Source organism: Nomascus leucogenys, chromosome 4 (genome assembly GCF_006542625.1).
Source record: "Nomascus leucogenys isolate Asia chromosome 4, Asia_NLE_v1, whole genome shotgun sequence".
NCBI classification, from domain to species: Eukaryota; Metazoa; Chordata; class Mammalia; order Primates; family Hylobatidae; genus Nomascus; species Nomascus leucogenys.
The window spans coordinates 32,593,566-32,617,215 of NC_044384.1; the positions used below are offsets into that span (position 1 = coordinate 32,593,566).

General features: G+C 37.4%; 1 protein-coding gene and 2 pseudogenes across 3 annotated transcripts in view; 2 read left to right on the forward strand and 1 right to left on the reverse strand.

Moving 5' to 3' along the window:
* The window catches only part of HDHD2 (haloacid dehalogenase like hydrolase domain containing 2), a 47,498-nt gene that overhangs the window by 11,596 nt on the left and 12,252 nt on the right, over window positions 1-23,650 (forward strand). For all 3 annotated transcript variants that reach the window (XM_003267559.3, XM_030810485.1, XM_012506289.2), the window contains exons 2-4: window positions 2,505-2,615; window positions 3,931-4,139; window positions 8,319-8,403. In XM_003267559.3, the coding sequence (XP_003267607.1) occupies window positions 2,515-2,615; window positions 3,931-4,139; window positions 8,319-8,403 (395 nt within the window). In that variant the 5' untranslated portion in view covers window positions 2,505-2,514. The remainder of the gene's footprint in view (window positions 1-2,504; window positions 2,616-3,930; window positions 4,140-8,318; window positions 8,404-23,650) is intronic.
* On the reverse strand, window positions 1,066-2,202 carry LOC115834742 (annotated as a pseudogene).
* LOC101177048 lies at window positions 12,109-14,993 on the forward strand (annotated as a pseudogene).

Sequence of the window (23,650 nt, forward strand, 5' to 3'; positions counted from 1 at the left end):
AATGTAAAGGGTATGATCTAAACCCAGTAAGGCCTGTTTAGATTGTTCTTGACCCCTCTGCAGCATTCCTTCCTCCAGGGTATGAGACAGAACCTCTCTGGAATGAGGGTCTTTTGACCCACAATCAGATGAGAGTTCTGCCTTGGGCAGGTGAAAGGGGGGCAGGACAAAGTCAGAGAGATTCTGTTTACTTCAACAGGAGAAAGTCAGATTCTGTTTACTTCAACAAAGGCTATGGGAGTTATGAGCCAGGAATCGTGGACAAAAACACTTTGTATGTTTATATATCACACTGTTATTATGTATGAAAACATCCTTCTTTTGCCCACTTTGATAAGAGATCTCCTATTAACTTATTTTTCTCAAACTTTTTATGTTGAAAGTTTGTAATAGTGCAGTAAAAACCATATATTCTTCACCTAAAGTCACTAATTGTTAACCTTTGCTCCATTGGCTTTGTATTACTCTCATGCATTGCATTTAGATGCCATATCTCTTCAGACTCCTTTAATTTGATACAGTTCCTCACCCAGCAAATTGTTTTGTACAATTTTCTTTAATTCAGATTGCCTGACTTTTTCCTTATGCTTCAACTTGGGTTGAACATTTAAGTAGGAATCCTGCACAGGTGATGTTGTCTGTCTCAGGAAAAACATGATGTTGGTTTGTCCCATTACTAATGGTGTTAATTTGGTCATTTGATTTAAGGTGTATCTGGCAGGTTTTTCCACTGTAAAGGAATCTTTTTTTTTTTTTTTTTTTTTTGAGACAGAGTCTCACACTGTCACCCAGGCTGGAGTGATCTCGGCTCACTGCAACCTCCGCCTCCCGGGTTCAAGTGATTCTCCTGCCTCATTCTCAGCCTCCCTAGTAGCTGGGATTACAGGCAACTGCCACCATGCCCAGCTAATTTTTGTAGTTTTAGTAGAGATGCAGAGACGTGGTTTTACCATGCTGGTCTCAAACTCCTGACCTCAAGTGATCCGCCCGCGTCGGCCTTCCCAAAAGTGCTAAGCCACTGCGCCCAGCCCTATTCTTTTTTTTTTTTTTTTTTTTTTTTTTAGCAAGAAGTTTATTTAAACACCAAGATGCTTGACTTGAAGGGAAAAATAGGATTCTTTTTTTTTTTTTTTTGAGTAATTTATCCCTACTTAAAGACAGATTGCCCTATATGTAACAGCTACGCAGAAAAAGTTGTAAAATTGTCTTTGGTTTTACATTGATAAATGAAAAACATAATTCTCCAATTGAACAAGATAATGCAGGGATTTTTATGGGTTTTTTTGTTGTTGTTGTTGTTGCTAAAACAGAGCAAAATAACTTACTGAAATGTAAAGATAGCTGAATGAACATGCCACTAATGGAGAAAGGGTATTTTCACAGAATCAGTATTTTTCCCCATCCCATCTCCACTTGATGTCAATCAGAGCATACCATTGGCTATTTAGTTAAAAAGATGCAATATGCTTGTGCACATATACCAGTTACTTTGTGTACCGTAAAGGAATGGGGAAGGAGGAAAGGAAAGAATAGAGAAAACTAGTCATCAGGATGTGGTGGAATCAAATTGCCATTTTCTGATTGAGAATGTAAGCTTGGTCTGTAAGAACAGAATTCTGGAGTAAAGAAGCAGGATCCCTTTTCGCTAACACCTCCTGTCTGCTACTGGAACACATCCATTGTATCTTCAGCCTCCATTTCCAAATGTGCAGGTGTGTCTGTTTCATTGATTGATTGCCCATCAAATTGGAATCTCATCTGCCTCATTGACAATCCCTGTCATTCACAATAGTCTTTCATTGTTTTACCAAGTGGTGTATGCCTCTTAATCTTAAACTGCACCACAGAACCATTCTGCCCTGCCACCTTCAAGTTAATATGATTGTTGTTCTCAGTTTTGACTTCTTCTTTGGGCTTTTTGTTGGCCATGGTGACTGCCAGAGTCTCCTCAGCTGCCCCTTCACAAAGGAGGTACCATGTCTGCACCAGGAGTGGCAAAAAGGAGGAGGTGGCAGTGGTGGACGAGGGAGAGCCACGTATTCTGTTTCAGGTTACAGCAGCAAAGAAGGGCGATTAGAATATTTGCATTATACATAACCAAAGATGAAGAAGACTCTGCTAATGATTTAGTCTTTTCATCCACCCATTCTTTGAAGTACATTATTCTCAGGTTTAAAAATAAAATAAATGAATGAATTGTTCACCAGAGTTCTTTTAAAAAACCTGAAAGTAAATAGTGATACCTCTGTAAGCATTTTCCTTCCTGTAGTTTTAATTCAAGTGTTTTTTTTTTTTTTTAAAAAAAAACAAACCTAAGTGTTGTAAAAGTTTTATGGATCAAATTTTGGATTTGTAATTTTTAAAACCAGTTTTCTCCAAAATGGAAGCAGCTTAACACTAAGCAGGATCTTTCTGGATATAAGTGATATTTTTGAATACTTACCAGTTTTTAATTGTCCATTGTTTCCTAAACTGTATTTTTAATTTCATTTGCTCTCTCCTAGGGAATGAAGGATGGCAGCACGCCGTGCATTAAAAGCTGTTTTGGTAGATCTCAGTGGCACACTTCACATTGAAGATGCAGCTGTGCCAGGCGCACAGGAAGCTCTTAAAAGGCAAGCTATCTTCCAGGTTCAGCTGACAAATATGTTTGTAAGTGCCATTTTGCCACGGCAGATCATTAGCTAAATGAATGGCCTTAAGATGGCATTTTACCATCTTAACCATATATAGGAACTGCCTTGGGTTTAGCTAGAAGATGTATGCATTATAATTTCCTCCAAACATTGTTTTCTAAACCTTTATTAGGTTTGGCCTTTTGATCCAGTCTTTTTGTTCTATGTGTATGTCATTTTCTAAGTCAGTAATGTAAATATGGGAATGACAACTCAAGATTCTACAATGTGGAATAAATACCATTGGAAAAAATCACAAATGAATCCTGGAATCACAAAATAAAACACACACAAACAGGCATAATGCTCTTTCTTGTTTTACCTAAGATCTAACATTGATTGTACAACTGCTCAAATAAAGTTTAGCTAAAGAACTTGAAATTTTTGAATTATTTCCATCAACTAAACACTTTTAAAGGCTAAGGACTGTCTTGTATTTCTCATGTACCAACCACAATACTAAACAGAAGTCTGGATACAAATGAGATACCCAGTAAAAGTGTGTTAAAGTAAGCGGAATGTGAATGTTTGCTTCTGGGTGTCCTGAAAAAAAAATCAACTAATCACAACAGAACTAATAACATATATTAAGGATCTTTATCCTAAAATAATTTAGAGAAGTTTTCAAAATCAGCAATACTTAGTATGTGGTATGTATTTTCCAACCTTAAAATGTTCATAGTATGGTGTTAATCAGAAAATCTAGTGACTCATATCACAGTGCCAGGTATTAGGGCAAAAGATTGACACAAACCTCACTTTCTTTCAAGGAGCTTTCCTTTCATTTGGGGAATCAAGAAATACATACTTATATATCTGGCAGGCATCAGTTGGGAGTTACCAATTTAGTTAGGAGTCATGATGTTCATTTTATAGGTGGAGAAGCAGTGGACAACATGTTGTTTAAAGTAAAAAAAAAAAAAAAAATCTGTTGCACGGTTGGACTTTATCTTGACTCCTTAATAGGGGAATGGATGTCTGTTAATCAGTGTGCTCTTGTTGGACAGAGCTTTTACTGCTTTACAGATGAGTTTTCTACCGTAGATTGAAAGAAAAATCTTTTTATCTCTGGTGAACAGTGACATCTCTAAGTAGCTATGTAAACTGTAAACCTGCCATTCTGGAGGGGCAAGAGGCTACACATTGTCATGTTGCTGGCCATAAAAACATTTGGCACAGTTTTAACAAATTAGGAGATTTTATAGGGCCAGAATGTAAAAGCTGCCTTTTGACTTCTGAATTTGGCCCTCTCCAGGTTACGTGGCGCTTCTGTAATCGTTAGGTTTGTGACCAATACGACCAAAGAGAGCAAGCAAGACCTGTTGGAAAGGTTGAGAAAATTGGAATTTGATATTTCTGAAGATGAAATATTCACATCTCTGACTGCAGCCAGAAGTTTACTAGAGCAGAAACAAGTCAGACCCATGCTGCTAGTTGATGATCGGGCACTGCCTGATTTCAAAGGTAGGGGAAATTTGGAAAATTTAAAGATTGGATATTTATGTGTACTTACAAATCATTTTTAAAACTGGATGTTTAGAGATGTTTATTCTGATTTCCCTGTTATTATTGAAATGTTTGATAGTACTGATATTTTGAATCAAAATTGGCATTTCCCAAACCTTTTTTTGACTGTAATCCATAGTAAGTGAAACACATTACATAGTAACCTAATACATATCTACATGTGTATCTTTATGTAAGTTAAGCAATACTTACTCTTGCTGTATAACATGCATTCTATTTTCTTTTTGGTTTGATTGTTTGTTTGATTATGATGCTGCTTAGAGCCCTCCGAATTAGTTTTACAACCTAATAATAGATCACAACCCATGGTTTGAAAAAACACAGATCATAAAACCATAAAAACCCTAGAAGAAAACCTAGGCAATACCATTCAGGACATAGGCATGGGCAAGAACTTCATGTCTAAAACACCAAAAGCAATGGCAACAAAAGCCAAAATTGGCAAATGGGATCTAATTAAACTAAAGAGCTTCTGCACAGCAAAAGAAACTACCATCAGAGTGAACAGGCAACCTACAGAATGGGAGAAAATTTTTGCAATCTACTCATCTGACAAAAGGCTACTATCCAGAATCTACAAAGAACTCAAACAAATTTACAAGAAAAAAACAAACAAACCCCATCAAAAAGTGGGCGGAGGATATGAACAGACACTTCTCAAAAGAAGACTTCTATGTAGCCAACAGACACATGAAAAAATGCTCATCATCACTGGCCATCAGAGAAATGCAATCAAAACCACAATGAGATACCGTCTCACACCAGTTAGAATGGTGATCATTAAAAAGACAGGAAACAACAGATGCTGGAGAGGATGTGGAGAAATAGAAACACTTTTACACTGTTGTTGGGACTGTAAACTAGTTCAACCATTGTGGAAGTCAGTGTGGCAATTCCTCAGGGATCTAGAACTAGAAATACCATTTGACCCAGCCATCCCATTACTGGGTATATACCCAAAGGATTATAAATCATGCTGCTCTAAAGACACATGCACACATATGTTTATTGTGGCACTATTCACAATAGCAAAGACTTGGAACCAACCCAGATGTCCATCAATGATAGACTGGATTAAGAAAATGTGGCACATATACACCATGGAATACTATGCATCCATAGAAAAGGATGAGTTCATGTCCTTTGTAGGGACATGGATGAAGCTGGAAACCACCATTCTCAGCAAACTATCACAAGGACAGAAAACCAAACACCACATGTTCTCACTCATAGGTGGGAATTGAACAATGAGAACACTTGGCCACAGGAAGGGGAACATCACACATTGGGGCCTGTTGTGGGGTGGGGGGAGTGGGGAGGGATAGCATTAGGAGATATACCTAATGTAAATGACGAGTTAATGGGTGTAGCACACCAACATGGCACATGTATACATATGTAACAAACCTGCACATTGAACACATGTACCCTAGAACTTAAAGTATAATAATAGAAAAAACAAACACAGGTCAAAATTATTTTGAGTATTATAAGCTAATCCTCAATGCAGGAGCCACTGTATTAACTTGATTAAATGAGATACACCAGGATCTCTTTGTTTAAAGTAGATGTTATTCTGGATAGTGTAAAGTTTTTACGTTGAACATGAAATATTTTTCAATCAAGAAAAAAGTGTTTCTCTTTGGAAAAGTCAACAGATTCTGAAATAATATCATAGTTTTATGAAGCTTTGCCACATTGCTTCTTTTCAGAGAGGATACTCAGAGTGCAATGGCACAATATAGAAAATGGAGTTTATAAGTTTAGCATGGCTATAGAATTGGGCAGACCTCAAAACTAGTACTAATAGGAAATATGCCAGTGTATCAATCAGAATTATTATTTGCAAGAAACAGAAACCAACTTTGCTGAATTAAACAGAAAATAAATTTATTAAAAGCATCTGAGTGCTGACAGGAATATAAAATGACACAAAGCCTATGGAGAGGAATTTGGCAGTAGCTAGCAAAATTACATATGAAGCAGCACTTGTAGGAATCTATCTCTAAAATATAGATACAAAAATACACAATGACATATGAACAAGGTTATTCATTACTACCTTATTTGTAATAACAAAAGATTGGAAACAACCCAAATATTCATCAGAAGGGACTGATTGAATAAACTGTGATATATTCACAAAATGGAATGCTTTGTAGCTGAAAATTAAATAATGATGAAGAGTTCTATCTCTTGATAAGGAATGCTCTGCATAGGATATATTAAATGAGAAAAGTAAGATGTAGAAATCTTTACACATTTTCTGTGTAGGAAAATGAGAAGAAAATGGATATACATGTGTATTTGTCTTATATTTGTAAAAAGAAGCCAAAGAAGGATAAATGAAAAACTAATAAAAATGGTTACCTAAAGGGGAAGCAAGGGAAGAGGAGATGGATCAAGATAGGAGGCTTTTAAAAAAGTCCCCATTACATAATTTTGACTTTGGAACCATGTGAATATTGTATACAAAGAAAAGACAATTAAGTGAAAAACCAGCCTCCAATAGAAGTGAACTTAACTCTGTATGAGGTTGGTGACATAACCACTCAAAGAAAAGAATTACTTCAAATGACTTTAAAGTACAGTATTTTGATGTGTTCATTCATAATGGGATAAATTCTAAGGACAGAACTACAAAGAGATCTTAAACTGCATTCAGGAGTCTTATTGTTATTAGTAATACTGGTATTTTTTTTAATTAAAGGTATATATAGGAAAAAGCAAAGTAGTAACTATTAGATTTTAGTGTCAGTGAAAAGAGATGCAAATAATAAAAATCAAGTAAGTTAAATAAAAGCTGTGTATTACTGCTTTTGAATAGAAAATATAGTTACCAACTCCTTTTTTCTCTTAAATAATAGATATTATGTAGTCTTCCACTGGAAAAGCCTAAAGTAATGACAACCCACTGCTCAGACTGTGGTATATATTGTCAATTCCCACTGTAGTTCTTTGGAGAAATTACTGATTTCAGATCTGGACAGGCATGGTATGAGTCTGGAATAGCTTATTGTGTTAGCAAAGAAACTACTGGAGAATACTCGTGGCTACTGGTAAGGAGGAAGTTGGAAAGCCTGGATATCTGCAGCCAATAAGAGAGGCAAATAGGAATTGACATATGGATAATCCATGGAACCTTTAATCAGACTTTTAATAATTGTAATGGAGAGGCTGGGTGTGGTGGCTCACATCTGTAATCCTAGCACTTTGGGAGGCTGAGGCGGGTGGATCACCTGAGGTCGGGAATTCGAGACCAGCCTGACCAACATGGAGAAACCCCGTCTCTACTAAAAATACAAAATTAGCCGGGTGCGGTTGGCACATGCCTGGTATCCCAGCTACTCTGGAGGCTGAGGCAGGAGAATTGCTTGAACCCAGGAGGCGGAGGTTGCAGTGAGCTGAGATCGCACCATTACACTCCAGCCTGGGCAACAAGAGCAAAACTCCGTCCCAAAAATAAATAAATAAATAAATAAAGTTGTAATGGAGAATGTACTTATTTGATTGTCATGTCTGAAGTTCTGTTATAAGATGCCAAGGCCTTAAAACATACTTTAATTTTAAAATAATATTTCTGAAACTAAAAGTAGATAAGGCATGTAGAAAACTAGACTCTGCAGTGCATTTCATATTAATCATGAATGTGTTAACCTCAGTTGTGTCAATTAGAAAGTCTAATTTCCCTTGCCTCTTAGATTCTCAGTCCCTCATCAGTTGCTATCGATCTGATAGTTCATAGGGAACTCAGTTCCTGTTGATTGTAATCAGTAAAGCATTTTGAAGTAGGAAATTATCATTTGTTTGAGGACATCAGGTTACAATTTTCAATTCAGATCTTCTGGTTACTTAGTACGCTTAAGACTGTGCACAAGGAATATGGAAAAATATTAGATTTTCTCTCTTTTTCCCTCCCAACCCCCATCTCCCTCTCCCTCTCATTATGTGTACTCTCTCTTATACTTCCAAAGTACACTGGGCAGGATAATCTGTTAAATTTTAGATTATGGATGCAGCAAAAGTTTGCAGTTGATTGACTAAAACTACTTTGTTTTAAATGTGATATTGCTTTTAATTGCATTTTCAACAATCATTTTTTTTTTCCATTCCCAGGAATACAAACAAGTGATCCTAATGCTGTGGTCATGGGATTGGCACCAGAACATTTTCATTATCAAATTCTGAATCAAGCATTCCGGTAAACCTAGCTATTTATTTTTCATCTGATCATAACAGTTCCCTTCTTCCTTTCCTTTGTCATTGTCATGAATGGGTTTATGTGTTTTACTTTCTGGCCACCTAAATTGTACATTAGGACAGACATCTTCAAGATCAGCATCAAATAATATGTATTACTGTCTTGACTTTTTTGTGTGTGTAATATATTTTTTGTTTTTATTTTGAGATGGGGTCTCACTCTGTTGCCCGGGCTGTAGTGCAGTGACATCATCATGGCTCACCATAGCCTCGATCTCCCCAGGCTCAGACTTAGGTGCTCCTCCCATCTCAGTTTTTGTATTTTTAGTAGAGACGGGGTTTCGCCATGTTACCCAGGGAGGTCTCCAACTCCTGGGCTCAAGCGATCTGCCCACCTCAGCCTCTCAAAAGTGCTGGGATTACAGGTGTGTGCCAGCATGCCCGAGCAGCAGTTTTATCTTTTATTATTACTCCTGTGATTCTCTACTGACTATGCTAATCTCCAAAGGAAAACAGTATCCAGGCTGATCCACCAAAAACAATAAATGTGATTCTACCTCCAGTGAGAATCCAGGTTATGGAAAAGAGTTGACACATTTGACCACACTTTAAAATAAATTATTTGATGAGTGGTAATGATACAGTGAACTGGAAGAGTGGCAGTGGAGATGAAGAAAAACAGATTCAGATAGCATCAACATGTCGTACTTTTGAGTTTAGTCAGTGAAGTAGAAGAGTGAGTCAAGGATACATTGATATTTCTAACCTGAGCAAGTAAGATAGAGAACCGTTGGTTTGGGATTTAAGAGGTGATGAGTTTAGGTTTGGTCTATGGGATATCCAAGCAGAGAGACATCAGTGGCTGTGGGTAGAAGTAGAACTAGTACATAAGATATTATAAATCTTCAGTTAATGTGTGCATTTCACTTAAATGAACTATTTTGCTGCTACTTCTAAAAGGAAGGCTGCATATTTGTTCTTGTACTTCCCAAGATAAATTGGATCAGAATTTACCTGCAGATCTGCTGTAGAATGAGATTGTGACTTTTCCTTTGGATTTTGTAATTTTTCATGTCTTGCCTTTTATTTCTTGTCAAACCATTAAACAGTATAATTTACCTTTGGATGTATGTCAAGTATATAGTACAAAATGTTGCATATTGGACTAGCTTAGAAAATTTTTCTTTAATAGCTTGGTAAAGTTTTTGTATTTAACTGCAAGAATGCTATAAAAAAAAAACCAGAATTTTCTTACCAGTGCAAGGATCTGTAAGAACCATTCTAACTTATACATTATGTAGAATTCATCTCTTCATGTATATACTACAGAATTAGAATGTTTATAGGAAACTAAAACTCACTACCCAGGTTCACACATTTGGGCACATTGTTTGCTGTTCATCTTGAAAATGGCTGTCCTCATGTAAAATCTATGTGGCCAGAAATAGCACTTTGAGAACAGCCACCTTTTACCCTTTGTGCACATTAATTTTAGATTCTTGGTTAATGGAAACCACAACTACTTAATGCACTTTTATTTGTGACTCTAGTCACTGTGATAGTCAAGCTCTTGTTTTTTAAAAGGAGCAAACTCACTTTTTATAGTTGCCCAGTATCTATTTACTGTAATTATTTCCTGGACATCCACTGTTATGTCAGATCACTTGGAGATGTACTTCAGTGTATTTGGTGTTAAAATTACTTTTGCTTCCCCTGCCTTTTCAATTATCCTACTTTGGCTTTTGGTTGAGGAGGGAGAGGCTATGCCATCTGCTCCTTAAGTTCTACAACTATACCAATATCGGTTTTCATTTGAAACAGAATCTGCTATTATTTCTTTCTGAATTTACTCCTACTATTTTTCACTCATTTATTTAACCACAGAATTCAAGGAGAAGATATTGATTGATTTTAGCTGGCAATTTGGGAAGGACATATTTAATAGGAAATTGAGAGGTCTCTGTCTTAATGAATACTAGACTCAGGGTAATAAAAATGTATGTTGACATGATACTGACTTCGTAATTGCTCGGATGCTGTCTAATTAGTACACTTTCCTAACCATATTGATTTTTTATAAGCACTACATTTAAAAACATTACAGTGCACTTATAGGTCAACTCTAATTTCACAAATGCACTTAACAGCTGGATGGAGAGTTAACAGAAGGATTTTAGGTCTTGCCCTTCTTTGCATATTGATGTTTCCACAGGGACTGCCTTCCAGCCAATGACTGCAGCTGTTTGGATTGTGTGTGGCAAATACAGACATCTTAAATGAACCACCGATTAGTTAAATTACTGTTTAGGCTGATAATGACAATAAACATTGGATTTTAAAGCCCGTTGCATGCCAGCTTCAGAGGCATGTTACATCAAGGCAGATACATCAACCTTCACATTATGCTGCATCTTATTTACTGTGTTTTTAATGGATAGCACCCCACAAAAACGCATAGTACAGCCTTTCTACAAATATCTTTTAAATGCTTGAATGGAATTGAGAATTGTGGTTTTTTTTTTTTTTTTTTTGAGACCTAGTCTCGCTCTGTCGTCCAGGCTGGAGTGCAGTGGTGTAATCTTGGCTCATCTCAAAAAACAAAAAAACCCAAAGTTTGAGCATTTAAGTAATGGACCAATTATAATTGAACTCAATGATTACTATTAGGAGGAAGACAAACAAGTCACTTATAATCCAACCTGAACTTAGTATTAACAAGACTAAAAAATATCTAATCACAAAATTAATATATCCTCATTGTGGAAAAGTTTAAATGCTCAAGAAAGAATAAATTAAAAATTGCCTATAACGCTGCCACCTAAAGAGAACCACAGTTAACATTTTAGCACATAGCTAGTTTCTTTGTTTCTATACACATACATATGTTTACACAAAATTTATAATGTGTATATACTATGTAGTAACATGCTTTTAAAAACCTAATGTATTGTGCATGCTTTGTCATATTCCTAAATATTATTCTAAAACCTATTTGATTCCTACAATATACTCTATTTTAAGAAGCACAATGAATTGCTTTGCCACAAGTTCCTAATGCTGTTGGCATTCCAGATTTTTTTTTTTTTTGGAGACAGAGTCTTGCTCTGTCATCCAGGCTGGAGTGCAGTGGCGCGATCTGGGCTCACTGCAAGCTCCGCCTCCTGGGTTCACGCCATTCTTCTGCCTCAGCCTCCCGAGTAGCTGGGACTACAGGTGCCCACCACTACGTCCGGCTAATTTTTTGTATTTTGAGTAGAGACGGGGTTTCACCGTGTTAGCCAGGATGGTCTCGATCTCCTGACCTCATGATCCACCCGCCTCAGCCTCCCAAAGTGCTGGGATTACAGGCGTGAGCCACTGCTCCCAGCTGGTATTCCAGGTTTTTGAAATTCATTTTGAAAAACTCCTGAGAACATGTTTGTTGAGCAGTATTTGTGCTTTCCGTATGATTTTTTTTCCAGAAGTATAGTTGCCAGGCAAAGGAATTTTGGGGAAAAAACTACATGGAATTACTTAGCCTAGGAAACGTTTGAGGCCTTTTTTTCCTAAATTAAGCAACTGCTCTCCATCTCCTAGAGTAGCTTATTAAAATGTCATTATACCTGAAGAGAAATGGCATCACAACTTTCACGTTTAAATTTATAGATGAAGGCTTTTTAAGAATAATGTATTCAAAGCGACCGCGATCTCAAACCAAACACAAGAATTGGCGTGTGACTCATCTGCTTGGATACCTCCAGTCCGCAAACTGTGTTCCAGGAGTTTTCTTGGCCAAAGCTGCCCGATGTTTGAGCCTTTTCTTCCCAGAGAAGAAGATGAACTGAAAGCTGCCAGTGGGGGACTTTTTGTGATCAAGGTGTTGCTGGGTTTTAAAGGAGGTGATGGGGCTTACGCTGGCTTGTCTTCCCACCCAAGTGAAGAGTTGATGTTCACTGGTTATGCTTAGACAATGTGCAGTTTGTGTTAATTTAAAATTTTGGGTGGGATAGGGGCATAGGCTTGTGAAGGGCAGTCCAGATCTGGAGGAACTCTTCTTTGTCCTTGGTAGGAGAGACACCCCCAATCTAACCTCGATGCCGTCAGCCTTGGCCATCTTCACTTGCTGCCCGAACTCGCACCTGTTTCAGGAGCGTCATGTCTACCTGGATGAGCCCATCAAAATCGGCCGCTCAGTGGCCCGCTGTCGACCAGCGCAGAATAATGCCACTTTTGATTGCAAAGTGCTATCAAGGAACCACGCTCTCGTCTGGTTTGATCACAAGACGGGCAAGTTTTATCTTCAAGACACTAAAAGTAGTAATGGAACTTTTATAAATAGCCAGAGATTGAGTCGAGGCTCTGAAGAAAGTCCACCATGTGAAATTCTTCCTGGTGACATTATCCAGTTTGGAGGAGACATGACAGAGAATACACGGTAAGTGTCATCCATGCACCGTTACCAAGTCCTGTTGACAAAGTTCCTGCTAACACTCCAAGTATGTACTCTCAGGAACTATTCCAGCTTTCTCAGTATCTATAGGAGGCCTTACGTCGGGAACAAATGTTGGAACGGAAGTTAGCCACGCTTCAGCGGCTACTAGCCATCACCCAAGAGGCTTCAGATACCAGTTGGCAGGCTTTAATAGATGAAGATAGACTCTTATCATGGTTAGAAGTTATGGGAAACCAATTAAAGGCATGCTCCAAAAATCAAACAGAAGATAGTTTACAAAAGGAACTTATAGCATTACAAGAGGATAAACATAACTATGAGACAACAGCCAAAGAGTCCCTGAGGAGACTCAGGAGAAAGTTCTTCAGGAGAACTTTCTGTTCCCTGAGTTCTTCAGGAGAAAATTGAAGTGGTTAGAAAACTTTCAGAAGTTGAGCGAAGTCTGAGTAATACTGAAGATGAATGTACCCATCTGAAAGAAATGAATGAAAGGAGTCAGGAAGAATTAAGAGAATTAGCCAATAAATATAATGGAGCAGTTAATGAGATTAAAGATTTATCTGATAAATTAAAGGTAGCAGAGTGAAAACGAGGAAATCCAACAGAAAGGACAGGCTGAGAAAAAAGAATTACAACATAAAATAGATGAAATGGAAGAAAAAGAACAAGAGCTCCAGACAAAAATAGAAGCTTTGCAAGCTGATAATGGTTTCACCAATGAAAGGCTAACAGCTTTACAAGTATGGTTAGAACATCTTCAGGAGAAAACTCTTAAAGAATGCAGCAGCTTAGAGAAGCTGATCGTCGAAGGGCATCTAACCAAAGCGGTAGAAGAAACAAAGCTTTCAAAAGAAAATCAGACAAGAGCAAAAGAATCTGATTTTTCAGATACTCCGAGTCCAAGCAAGGAAAAAAGCAGTGATGACACTACAGACGCCCAAATGGATGAGCAAGACCTAAATGAGCCTCTTGCCAAAGTGTCCCTTTTAAAAGATGACTTGCAGTGTGCACAGTCAGAAATTGAGGCAAAGCAAGAAATATAGCATCTTCGAAAGGAATTGATCGAAGCCCAGGAGCTAGCTAGAACAAGTAAACAAAAATGCTTTGAACTTCAAGCTCTTTTGGAAGAAGAAAGAAAAGCCTATCGAAATCAAGTTGAGGAATCCACTAAACAAATACAGGTTCTTCAAGCCCAATTGCAGAGTTTACACATCGATATTGAGAATCTCCGGGAGGAGAAGGACAGTGAAATCACAAGTACTAGAGATGAATTGCTTAGTGCCTGAGATGAAATTTTGCTCCTTCATCAAGCAGCAGAAAAGGCTGCCTCTGAGCAGGACACTGACATTGCTTCTTTACAAGAAGAGCTTAAGAAGGTGAGAGCTGAGCTTGAGCGGTGGCGGAAAGCAGTGTCTGAATATGAGAAAGAAATCACAAGTCTGCAAAACAGTTTTCAGCTTAGATGTCAACAGTGTGAGGACCAGCAGAGAGAAGAAGCAACAAGGTTGCAAGGTGAACTAGAGAAGTTGAGAAAGGAATGGAATGCATTGGAAACCAAATACCATTCTCTAAAAAGGGAAAATGTTTTGCTATCATCAGAACTGCAACGGCAAGAAAAAGAATTGCACAGTTCTCAGAAGCAGAGTTTAGAGCTTACCAGTGATCTCAGCATCCTTCAAATGTCTAGGAAAGAACTTGAGAATCAAGTGGGATCCTTGAAAGAACAGCATCTTCGGGATTCAGCTGATTTAAAAACTCTTCTCAGTAAGGCTGAAAACCAAGCAAAGGATGTGCAGAAAGAGTATGAAAAGACACAGACTGTACTCTCAGAACTGAAGTTGAAGTTTGAAATGACTGAGCAGGAAAAGCAGTCAATCACAGATGAGCTCAAACAGTGTAAAAACAACCTGAAGCTGCTCCGAGAGAAAGGAAATAATCCTTCCATATTACAACCCGTCCCAGCCGTATTCATCGGCCTATTCCTGGCTTTCCTGTTTTGGTGTTTCGGTCCATTGTGGTAGAGAAAGAAACCCTGGCCCTGGGTGCCCATGTTGGCTGCCCTGGTTGCAGTAACAGCCATCGTGCTGTACGTGCCAGGTCTGGCCAGAGCTTCTCCATGAGAGCGTTCCTTGAGTCTGTACACTGTCCTCCCTCTGGAAGCTGGCATCACACTCATGCTGGGGACAAACAGAACCATTTTCTTCCTCTTTACCTCTTAAAACAGCAGAAGTACAAGAATACAGCTGTAGGGTCATTGCTTTAAATTATATAAAATGTATCTGTCTATAAAGAAGATATAAAATTGTGACTTTATTCTACTGTAAGCAATAATTTGCTTGCAATTTTTCATGTAATTTTTAAATTAGTATGTTAAGATTCTGAATATTATGGTGGCCTAAAGTAGGCTTCTTGGTACACCAGATTATTTATAACATTAAATTTATGAGTATTTTACTCTGAATTCTGATCACCAGATAATTCATTTTTCTGATTTGATAACTACCCAAACCAAACAACCAATACATACATGGGAAGAGAAGCCCTGTGTGCTCAGTGCCTATCAGTTTGAAATATATACACACATATATATATTTTTTACATATTTATGCCATTTTTACTTGTTATAAAACCACTGAGCTATTGGGAACAAGACTTAGAACTATTTGCGTGGATTTTTTTTTTTTAAGGAAAAAATACATTTGGAAAATAAACTGTTATGGTGATAATTTGGGGAATATGTGCACGCTTGTTCAGCCTTAATGTGACTTGAAGATGTGGAGGACATCAACTTTGAAAAACTTTCCATGAGAGTGTGTATTTTCTTGAGCAAACTGAAGTATTTCTGGGAGCAAAAACATAGTAATTACACAATTTCAGTGCAGTCAACCAAACTGTTGAGTCAATTGGAATGTAATTTATTAAACCATGTATTTAAAGAGATATTTTTCTTTAAAAGCCAAGTTACTTTCTCATATACAGCATTTTAGGAAGCATGATTTTTTTTTCTATCATCTATTCCTCCAAGCATGTTTAATTGAAGAAAGTATTAATATCTCTTTAGATAAGCTTATATTGACCTAATTTGGTTTATGATGTGTCAGAGCTAATTCATGTTCAGGGTGAGCTGTTGTACCTACCAACACATTTCCTGGTTGGGTATGCAAATGGTTATTTTCTTTTTATTGTTGTTAATTGGGACTTTCTGTTAATGAAAAGCACTATTCCCAAGATTAATAGTGTTCTATGCACAGTGAAGCACCTAAAAACACTGCTTGATGTTACAAATTTAAAACACAAGTGAAAGTTTAGCCATGGTTTTGTGCGGCATCATAGTTATGTCAATGAAGTTTATTTAGGTCATAGAATATCCTAAAGTATCATATAGTTAAATTTTTCAGTCAGTGAAGACCAGGAGGGAATGTCAGTGAATTGGCTTGAATGTTCTGTGGCAATCCACAGGTCTAGCCAAATATTGAAATAGGAGTTTAGGGTATAATTTGCCTTGTGATGTTTGGCAGTCACTGTTTATACTTTAAAGGTTATATTTTAAGCTATTTGAGATTGCCGTTGGGAGGATCACTAGATTTATGGAGGAATTAGTCACAAATGACTTGTAGAAAATACTGTCATATAGTTCATTTCATCATTTTCTGTTGCAGGAAGCCACTCCACCACAGAATGCAAATATGCCAGTGGTACCCAGTACCTCTTGTATATAGATTATTGCAAATAGTGTTCTGAAATGCTTAACTTCAGAATTACATTTTTTAAAGTAAATAATTGTTTTAAATCTATTTTGTAAAGATATAAAATACAATAGAATTTCTGGAGTACAGATTAAACTATTTGCACTAACACACGTGACGTGCATGATTTAATAAAATAATTTTACTCTCCCTTAAAAAAATGAAATAATGTATTTGAAGTTTTGTTAATGACATTCTTCCCATAATTGCTGTAGAGTCTGAGAGTCTTCCAAAAATCTTAGAGATGTGCAGAATTTTTTTTTTAATTTTTCAGGATGAGCTTCTTAAGTCTTTGTTGACTGTTGGATTGCTTGCTTTCCCCCATCTCCTTCTTAAGGAAAAATTACAAGTTTAATTACTCCAGTATATTAATCCTTAGTAAAGGGAAGAAAAGAAAGAAAGAACAAAACAGACAGTAATGGCCTCAGTACTGCATTTGTACACTAACTCCTGAATATTTTCTAAGTACTTAGAACCCTGAGCATGAGGAATCCCAGAACAGTGTAGCAGCAGGGCTCAAATTAGAAATATATCTATGGGCTTTTCCCATTTTTGAAAGGGTTGACTGCTATGTAGTGTTCTTAATTAAAGTCCAGACTGTAAAATACTACTTTGAAGGTGAGAAATTGTTTAAGACTTCAGAACTTGAGATCTTTAAAGCATTTCATTAGTGTATGTAGGAGAAGTTTATATGCAGATCTGAAAATCATAGAATACAGAATTGAGTTGAATAGCAGAATCACTGCTCTTATTTTGTAGTTTGAGGATATATTTAGCAGGCAGCTCCTGCTACTCTAAATATGATTTGTTTACATGAACAAACCATAAAAATATATTCTGTTACTGATTTTTCTAAACTGAGGTAAACATGCACTGAAAGTTATACAGATTTTAAGTATACAACTCAATACAATTTTACACATAGATATACCTATGTAACCCCCATTTGGTGATCAAGATATAGAACATTTTCAGCAACCTCTGTGGCTCCCTTTCCCAGTCAGTACAACTCCTTCCTCAGGGTAACCACTGCTCTGACTTCTATAATTATTGCCATTTCTTAATCTTCGTATGAATGAAATCATAGAATTATAGCATTTTTTGGTCTGTTTTGAGATTTATCCAAGTTTTTGCATGTACCAGTACTTTGGTTTTTATTTTGCTTCTTTGTTGTTGTTGTTTTGTATAGTAGTAGTGTATTATATGAATATTCCACAATTTATTTATTCATTCTGCTGTTAATGGACATGGGTTGCTTCCAGTTTGGGCTGTTATGAATAAAACTGCTGTGAACATTCTTGTATATGTCTTTTGGGGGACATGTGCATTCAGTTCTCTTGGGTACATATCTAAAAGTGAAATTGCTCGATAGTAGGATAGGTAATTGTTTAGTTTTAGTAAATATCGCCAAACAATTTTCCAAAGTGATTGTACCAAGTCATACATTCTTGCTAGCTACAAATGAGAGTTCCAATGCTCCATATTCTCTATTTAATAGTAGCTGTTCTGTTTGGTGTATATTGTGGTATCTTTACTGAGTTCCTATTTGTTTTTTTTTTTGTTTGTTTTTTTGTTATTGTTTTTCAAAGACAGGGTCTTGCTCTGTCACCCAGGCTAGAGTGCAGTGGCACTATCATAGCTCACTGTAGCCTCAAACTCCTGGAATCAAGAGGTCCTCCTGCCTTAGCCTCCCAAGTAGCTAGGACTACAGATGTATGCCACCACACCTGGCTAATTTTTAATTTGTTTTTGTAGTGGGATTTTGCTGTGTTGCTGGCTGTTCTCAAACTCCTGACCTCAAGTGCTCATTGTGCCCCAGTCTCTCAAAGTGCTCGGATTACAGGTGTGAGCCATTGCATCCAGCCTCAGTTTCAATTTGTATTTCTCTGATGAGTAATGCTGTTGAAATCTTTTCCTATACTTACTTATTAGCCATTTGGATATCTTTTGTTGTGATGCACCCATTCAAATCTTTTACGTTTTCTGATTGGAACGTGTTTTTCTTACTGAATTTTTTTCAAAGTTCTTTTTTTTTTTGAGGCAGAGTTTCACTCTTGTTGCCCAGGTTGGAGTGCAATGGCGTAATCTCGGCTCACTGCAACCTCTGCCTCCTGGGTTCAAGCAATTCTCCTGTCTCAGCCTCTCGAGTAGCTGGGATTATAGGCATGCACCACCACACCTGGCTAATTTTGCATTTTTAGTAGAAACAGGGTTTCTCTGTGTTGGTCAGGCTGGTCTCGAACTCCCGACCTCAGGTGAGCCGCCCACCTCGGCCTCCCAGAGTGCTGGGATTACAGGCGTGAGCCACTGCTCCCGGCCTCAGAGTTCTTAATGTGTTATGTCTTACGAGACTTCGGTTGAATATATGTACCACAGATATCCCTATCTTTGATTTGCCTTTTCACTCTCTCAATAGTATGAGAACATCAGGTTCTTAATTTTGATGTAGTTCAATTTGTCAGTATTTTCTTCTGTTTTGTTTAAGAAATCCTTGCCTACCCCAAGGTCATGAAGATATTTTCCTGTGTTTTCTTCTGTAAGCTTTATTGTTTTACTTTTAGCAATTAAGTGTAGAGTCCATTTTGAATTAATTTTTGTGAATTGTGTGAAATAGAAGTTCATTTTTATCTGTGGATACTCAGTTGTTCCAGCAACACGTATTGCAAAGACCCATTCTTCCCCCATTGAATTGCAATTGTGCTTTTGACGTAAATCAAGTGACTAGATTCTTTATCTATACTTTTGCCATTCGTACTGTCTTGATTATTGTAGCTTCATAAAAAGCCTCAATATCTGGTAGTGTACATCCTCCAACTTTATTATTTAAGATTGTCTTGGCTATTCTACCTCCTTTGGATTTCCACACAGATTTTGAAATCAACTTGTTAACTTTCACAAACAAAGCCTGCTGGGAGTTTGATCATTAAATCTATGGATTTGGACAGTATTTACATCTGTACAATAATATATCTTCCAGTCTATGAAAATAAAATGTATCTCTATTTAGTTTTTTTTTTGTTTTGTTTTGTTTTTGTTTTTTTACATTTGCTCTCATCAGTGTTTTATAGTTTTTAGAATGTGGGTCTTAGACATTTTGTTAAATTCTTGTCTTTCATGTTGTTTGATGTTATTGTAAATTGTATTTTTGTTTTTGTTTTTGTTTTTCTGAGACAGAGTTTCACCCTTGTTGCCCAGGCTGGAGTGCAATGGCATGCTCTCAGCTCACTGCAACCTCTGCCTCCCAGGTTCAAGCGATTCTCCTGCCTCAACCTCCTAGTAGCTGGGAGTACAAGCATGCGCCACCATGCCTGTCTAATTCTTGTATTTTTAGTAGAGATGGGGTTTTGCCATGTTGGCCAGGCTGGTCTCAAACTCTTGACCTCAGGCAATCCACCCACCTCGGCCTCCCAAAGTGCTGGGATTACAGGTGTGAGCCACTGTGCCTGGCCTTGTATTTTGCTAAATTTCCTATTTATTTGCTTATTGCTAATACATAGAAAGCTAATTGTGTTTTTGTATGTTAATTTTCTGTTCAGCAGTCTTCTTCCATTTACTTGCTAATTCTAATAAATTTTTGTATTAATAGAATCTTTTTGATTGCATTTTCTATATAGACAATTGTAGACAATAATGACAATTTTAATTGTCTCTTCCAGAGTTAAAATTCTTTTTGTTTTTCTTGCTATGTTACACTGTCTGGGACTCCTAGTGCACTCCTAATAGACGTGGTAATATTAGATAGCCTTATCTTACTTCTAAATTCAGGGGTAGAACTTTCAGTATTTTACCACTTTGAGTATTTCTTACTAGGTCAGTAAGTTATGTTTGTTTGTTTTTAATCCCAAAGACTTCAAAAACTTTTTTTTTTAAATTCTGATTATAACTAGAAATAGCAGTGTTGAAGTTGTCTTAGATCTTCTATTTTAATTTTTCATTTCATCTTTCACTTTGGATATATAGTATTCTTAGATTTTTATTTTATGTGGAACATTGAGTCTTTACAAACTCACTACATTTTTTTCAGTAATTAATGAGAGAATTACTGTGTCAAGGTGACATTGGAGGTATTTTGGGGGTTTCAATTAATTAAATGTTAGCGGGATTTTCCTTTGGTGTTTTCCATGATTCACTAGTTTTAATTTGAACTTCTGATAGTTTATGTCTGTTGAGTTGATTGGTATTACTTTTAGGTGTGTTGAATGTTAACACTTTGGCATTACTTTAGTTTAGCGGTTCTCAATCAGGGACAGTTTTGCCCCCTAAGGAATATTGGGTAAGGTTTGGAGACATTTTTGGTTGTCATAACTGAGGGAGAGGGGTGGTACTGGCATATGATGGGTAGAGGCCAGGGATGCTGCTAAACATCCTATAATACATAGGTCAGCCCCCACAGCAGGCATTTTCTGGCCGAAAATAGTGCTGGAAAGCCCTGAACTAGTTTACTGCTTCATTTGAAACTGAAGCTGACAAATGTGAAGTGACTCTCCATTATTTATTTTTAGGATAGTTACTATACTTCCTACATTTATGAATAAAAATAGTTGTCATAGGTCAGGACACTGAGGCGTGCAGAGGTTCATCCATGATTTAATTTATTGAATAAACATTTAGCAAAAGGTACCAGGCCTTCTTTTTTTTAAGTAGGAAATTCAGTGATGAGTACAATTGATGGGCATTATGGAGACTATTCTAGTGAGGAAGACAGATCAAACACAATAGGATAAGGGTTACCAATCATGCCAAGTGATATGAAGGAAAAAAGGGGTTGAAATAGTTACCAAATGTGAGGAGGGAGTCCACTTTATTTAAAGAGAGATTAAAAATGACTTCTTTGATTTACTGACATTTAAGCTGAAACCTGACAAATGAGTGGAAGAAATCTATGTGAAAAGTATGGGGAACCGTTTCAGGAGGAGGGGGCACCATATGGGGGCTGAAGCAGGAAAGAGCTTGACATTTTTTGAGGAAATGAGAACAGAGTATTGTGGCAGGAGCTCAGTCAATAATGGGAAAGGTAACTTGAGAATGGAGATGTGGGGTTGGGGATAGATAGGGCAAGGCTTTCGAGACTGTGCTAAGGACTTTGGATTTTATGCTGGTTGCCATGAGAAGCTATTAAAGAATTTTGAGCAGGGGAGGGACATGATCACATCGATTTGCACTTTTCAAAACTCCTGCTATTGCTTATATAATGGATTGGAGTAATAGGTCAAGAGAAAAATGCAGGAAGACCAGTTGTAAGGCTGTTACAGTTCAGGTGAAAGAGTAAGACAGTTTTGAGATATTTTAATTTTTGTTCAAAATTGGAAATTACTGGATTTCCTAGTGAATAGGGATGTGGAGGTGTGGGAGAAATTGAGAAATCAAGGATGACTGATAGGGTTCTGGCTTGAGTAACTGGAGAAATTACTGAGATGGGAAAGACTGGGAAAGGAACACTTTTGAGGAGTGGGGTGAGAGGGACTTACCAGTTTGATGTTGGACATATGGTAGGTGCTTGACCAGTACTTAATCTGCAGTATAATTTCATTTCTGCATGCTTCATCTTCAGGGGAAATGGTTATTTAGAAAGACAGCATAGTGTTCAGGCATACCTCCTTTTATTGCACTTTGCATTATTGTGCTTCACAGACACTGCATTCTTTTTTTTTTTTTTTTTTTTAACAAACTGATTTTGCGGTAACCCTACATTGAGCAAGTCATCGGCACCATATTTCCACCAGCATGTGCTCACTTTGTGTCTCTGTGTCACGTTTTGGTAATTCTTGGCAATATTTCAAACTTTTCATTATTATTATGTGTTGTGGTGATCAGTGATCTTTGGTGTTACTGTTGTAATTGTTTTGGGCAGCCACAAACTGTGCCCATGTAAGATGGCAAATTCAGTGTTGTGTGTGTTCTGACTGCTCCACCAACCAGCTGTTCTATCTCTCTCCTCTCCTCTGGCCTCTCTATTCCCTGAGACACAGTGATACTGAGATTAGGCCAATTGATAACCTTGCAGTGGCCCCTGAGTGTTTAAGTGAAAGGAAGAATCACACATCTCTTACTTAAAATCAAAAGCTAGAAATGAGTAAGGTTAGTAACACATGTCAAAAGCCGAGATAGGCTGAAAGCTAGGCCTCTTGTGCCAAATAGCCAAGACTCCATTGAGCACACAAATGACAAGAAAGCAAAAGAGCCTTATCACTAATATGGAGAAAGTTTTGTGGCCTGGATAGAAGCTCAAACCAGCCACAAAATTCCCTTAAGACAAAGCCCTAACTCTCTTCAGTTCTGTGAAGACTAAGAGAGGTGAGGAAGCTACAGAAGAAAAGTTTGAAGCTAGCAGAGGATGGTTCATGAAGTTTAAGGAAAGAAGCTGTCTCCATAAACTTGCTTAAAGTGCAAGATGAAGCAGCAAGTGCTGATGTAGAAGCTACAGAGATCTAGCTAAGATCATTGATGAAGGCGTCTACACTGAACAACAGATTTTCAATGTAGATGAAACAGTCTTACATTGGAAAAAGATGCCACCTAGGACTTTCATAGCTAGAGAGGAGAAATCAGTGCCTGGCTTCAAAGCTTCAAAGGATAGGCAGTCTCTCTTGTTAGGGGCTAATGCAGCTGGTGACTTTAAGTTAAAACCTGTGCTCTATAAATGGAATAACAAAGCCTGAATGGCAGCACATCTGTTTACAGCATGGCTTGTTGAATGTTCCAAGACCACTATTGAGACTTACTGATCAGAAAAATAGATTCCCATCAGAATATTACTGCTCATGGACAAAGCAACTGGTCACCCAAGAGCTCCGTTGGAGATGTACTAGGAGATTAATGTTGTTTTCATGCCTGTTAACACAACACCCATTCTGCCACCCACGGATCAGAGAGTCGTTTTGACTTTCAAATCTTACTATTTAAAAAATATATTTTGTAAGGCCATAGCTGCCATAGACAATGATTTCCTCTGATGGATCTAGGCAAAGAAAATTGAAAACCTTCTGGAAAGGATTCAACATTCTAGATGCCATTAAGAACATTTGCGATTCATGAAAGGTCAAAATGTCAACATCAACAGGAGTTTGGAA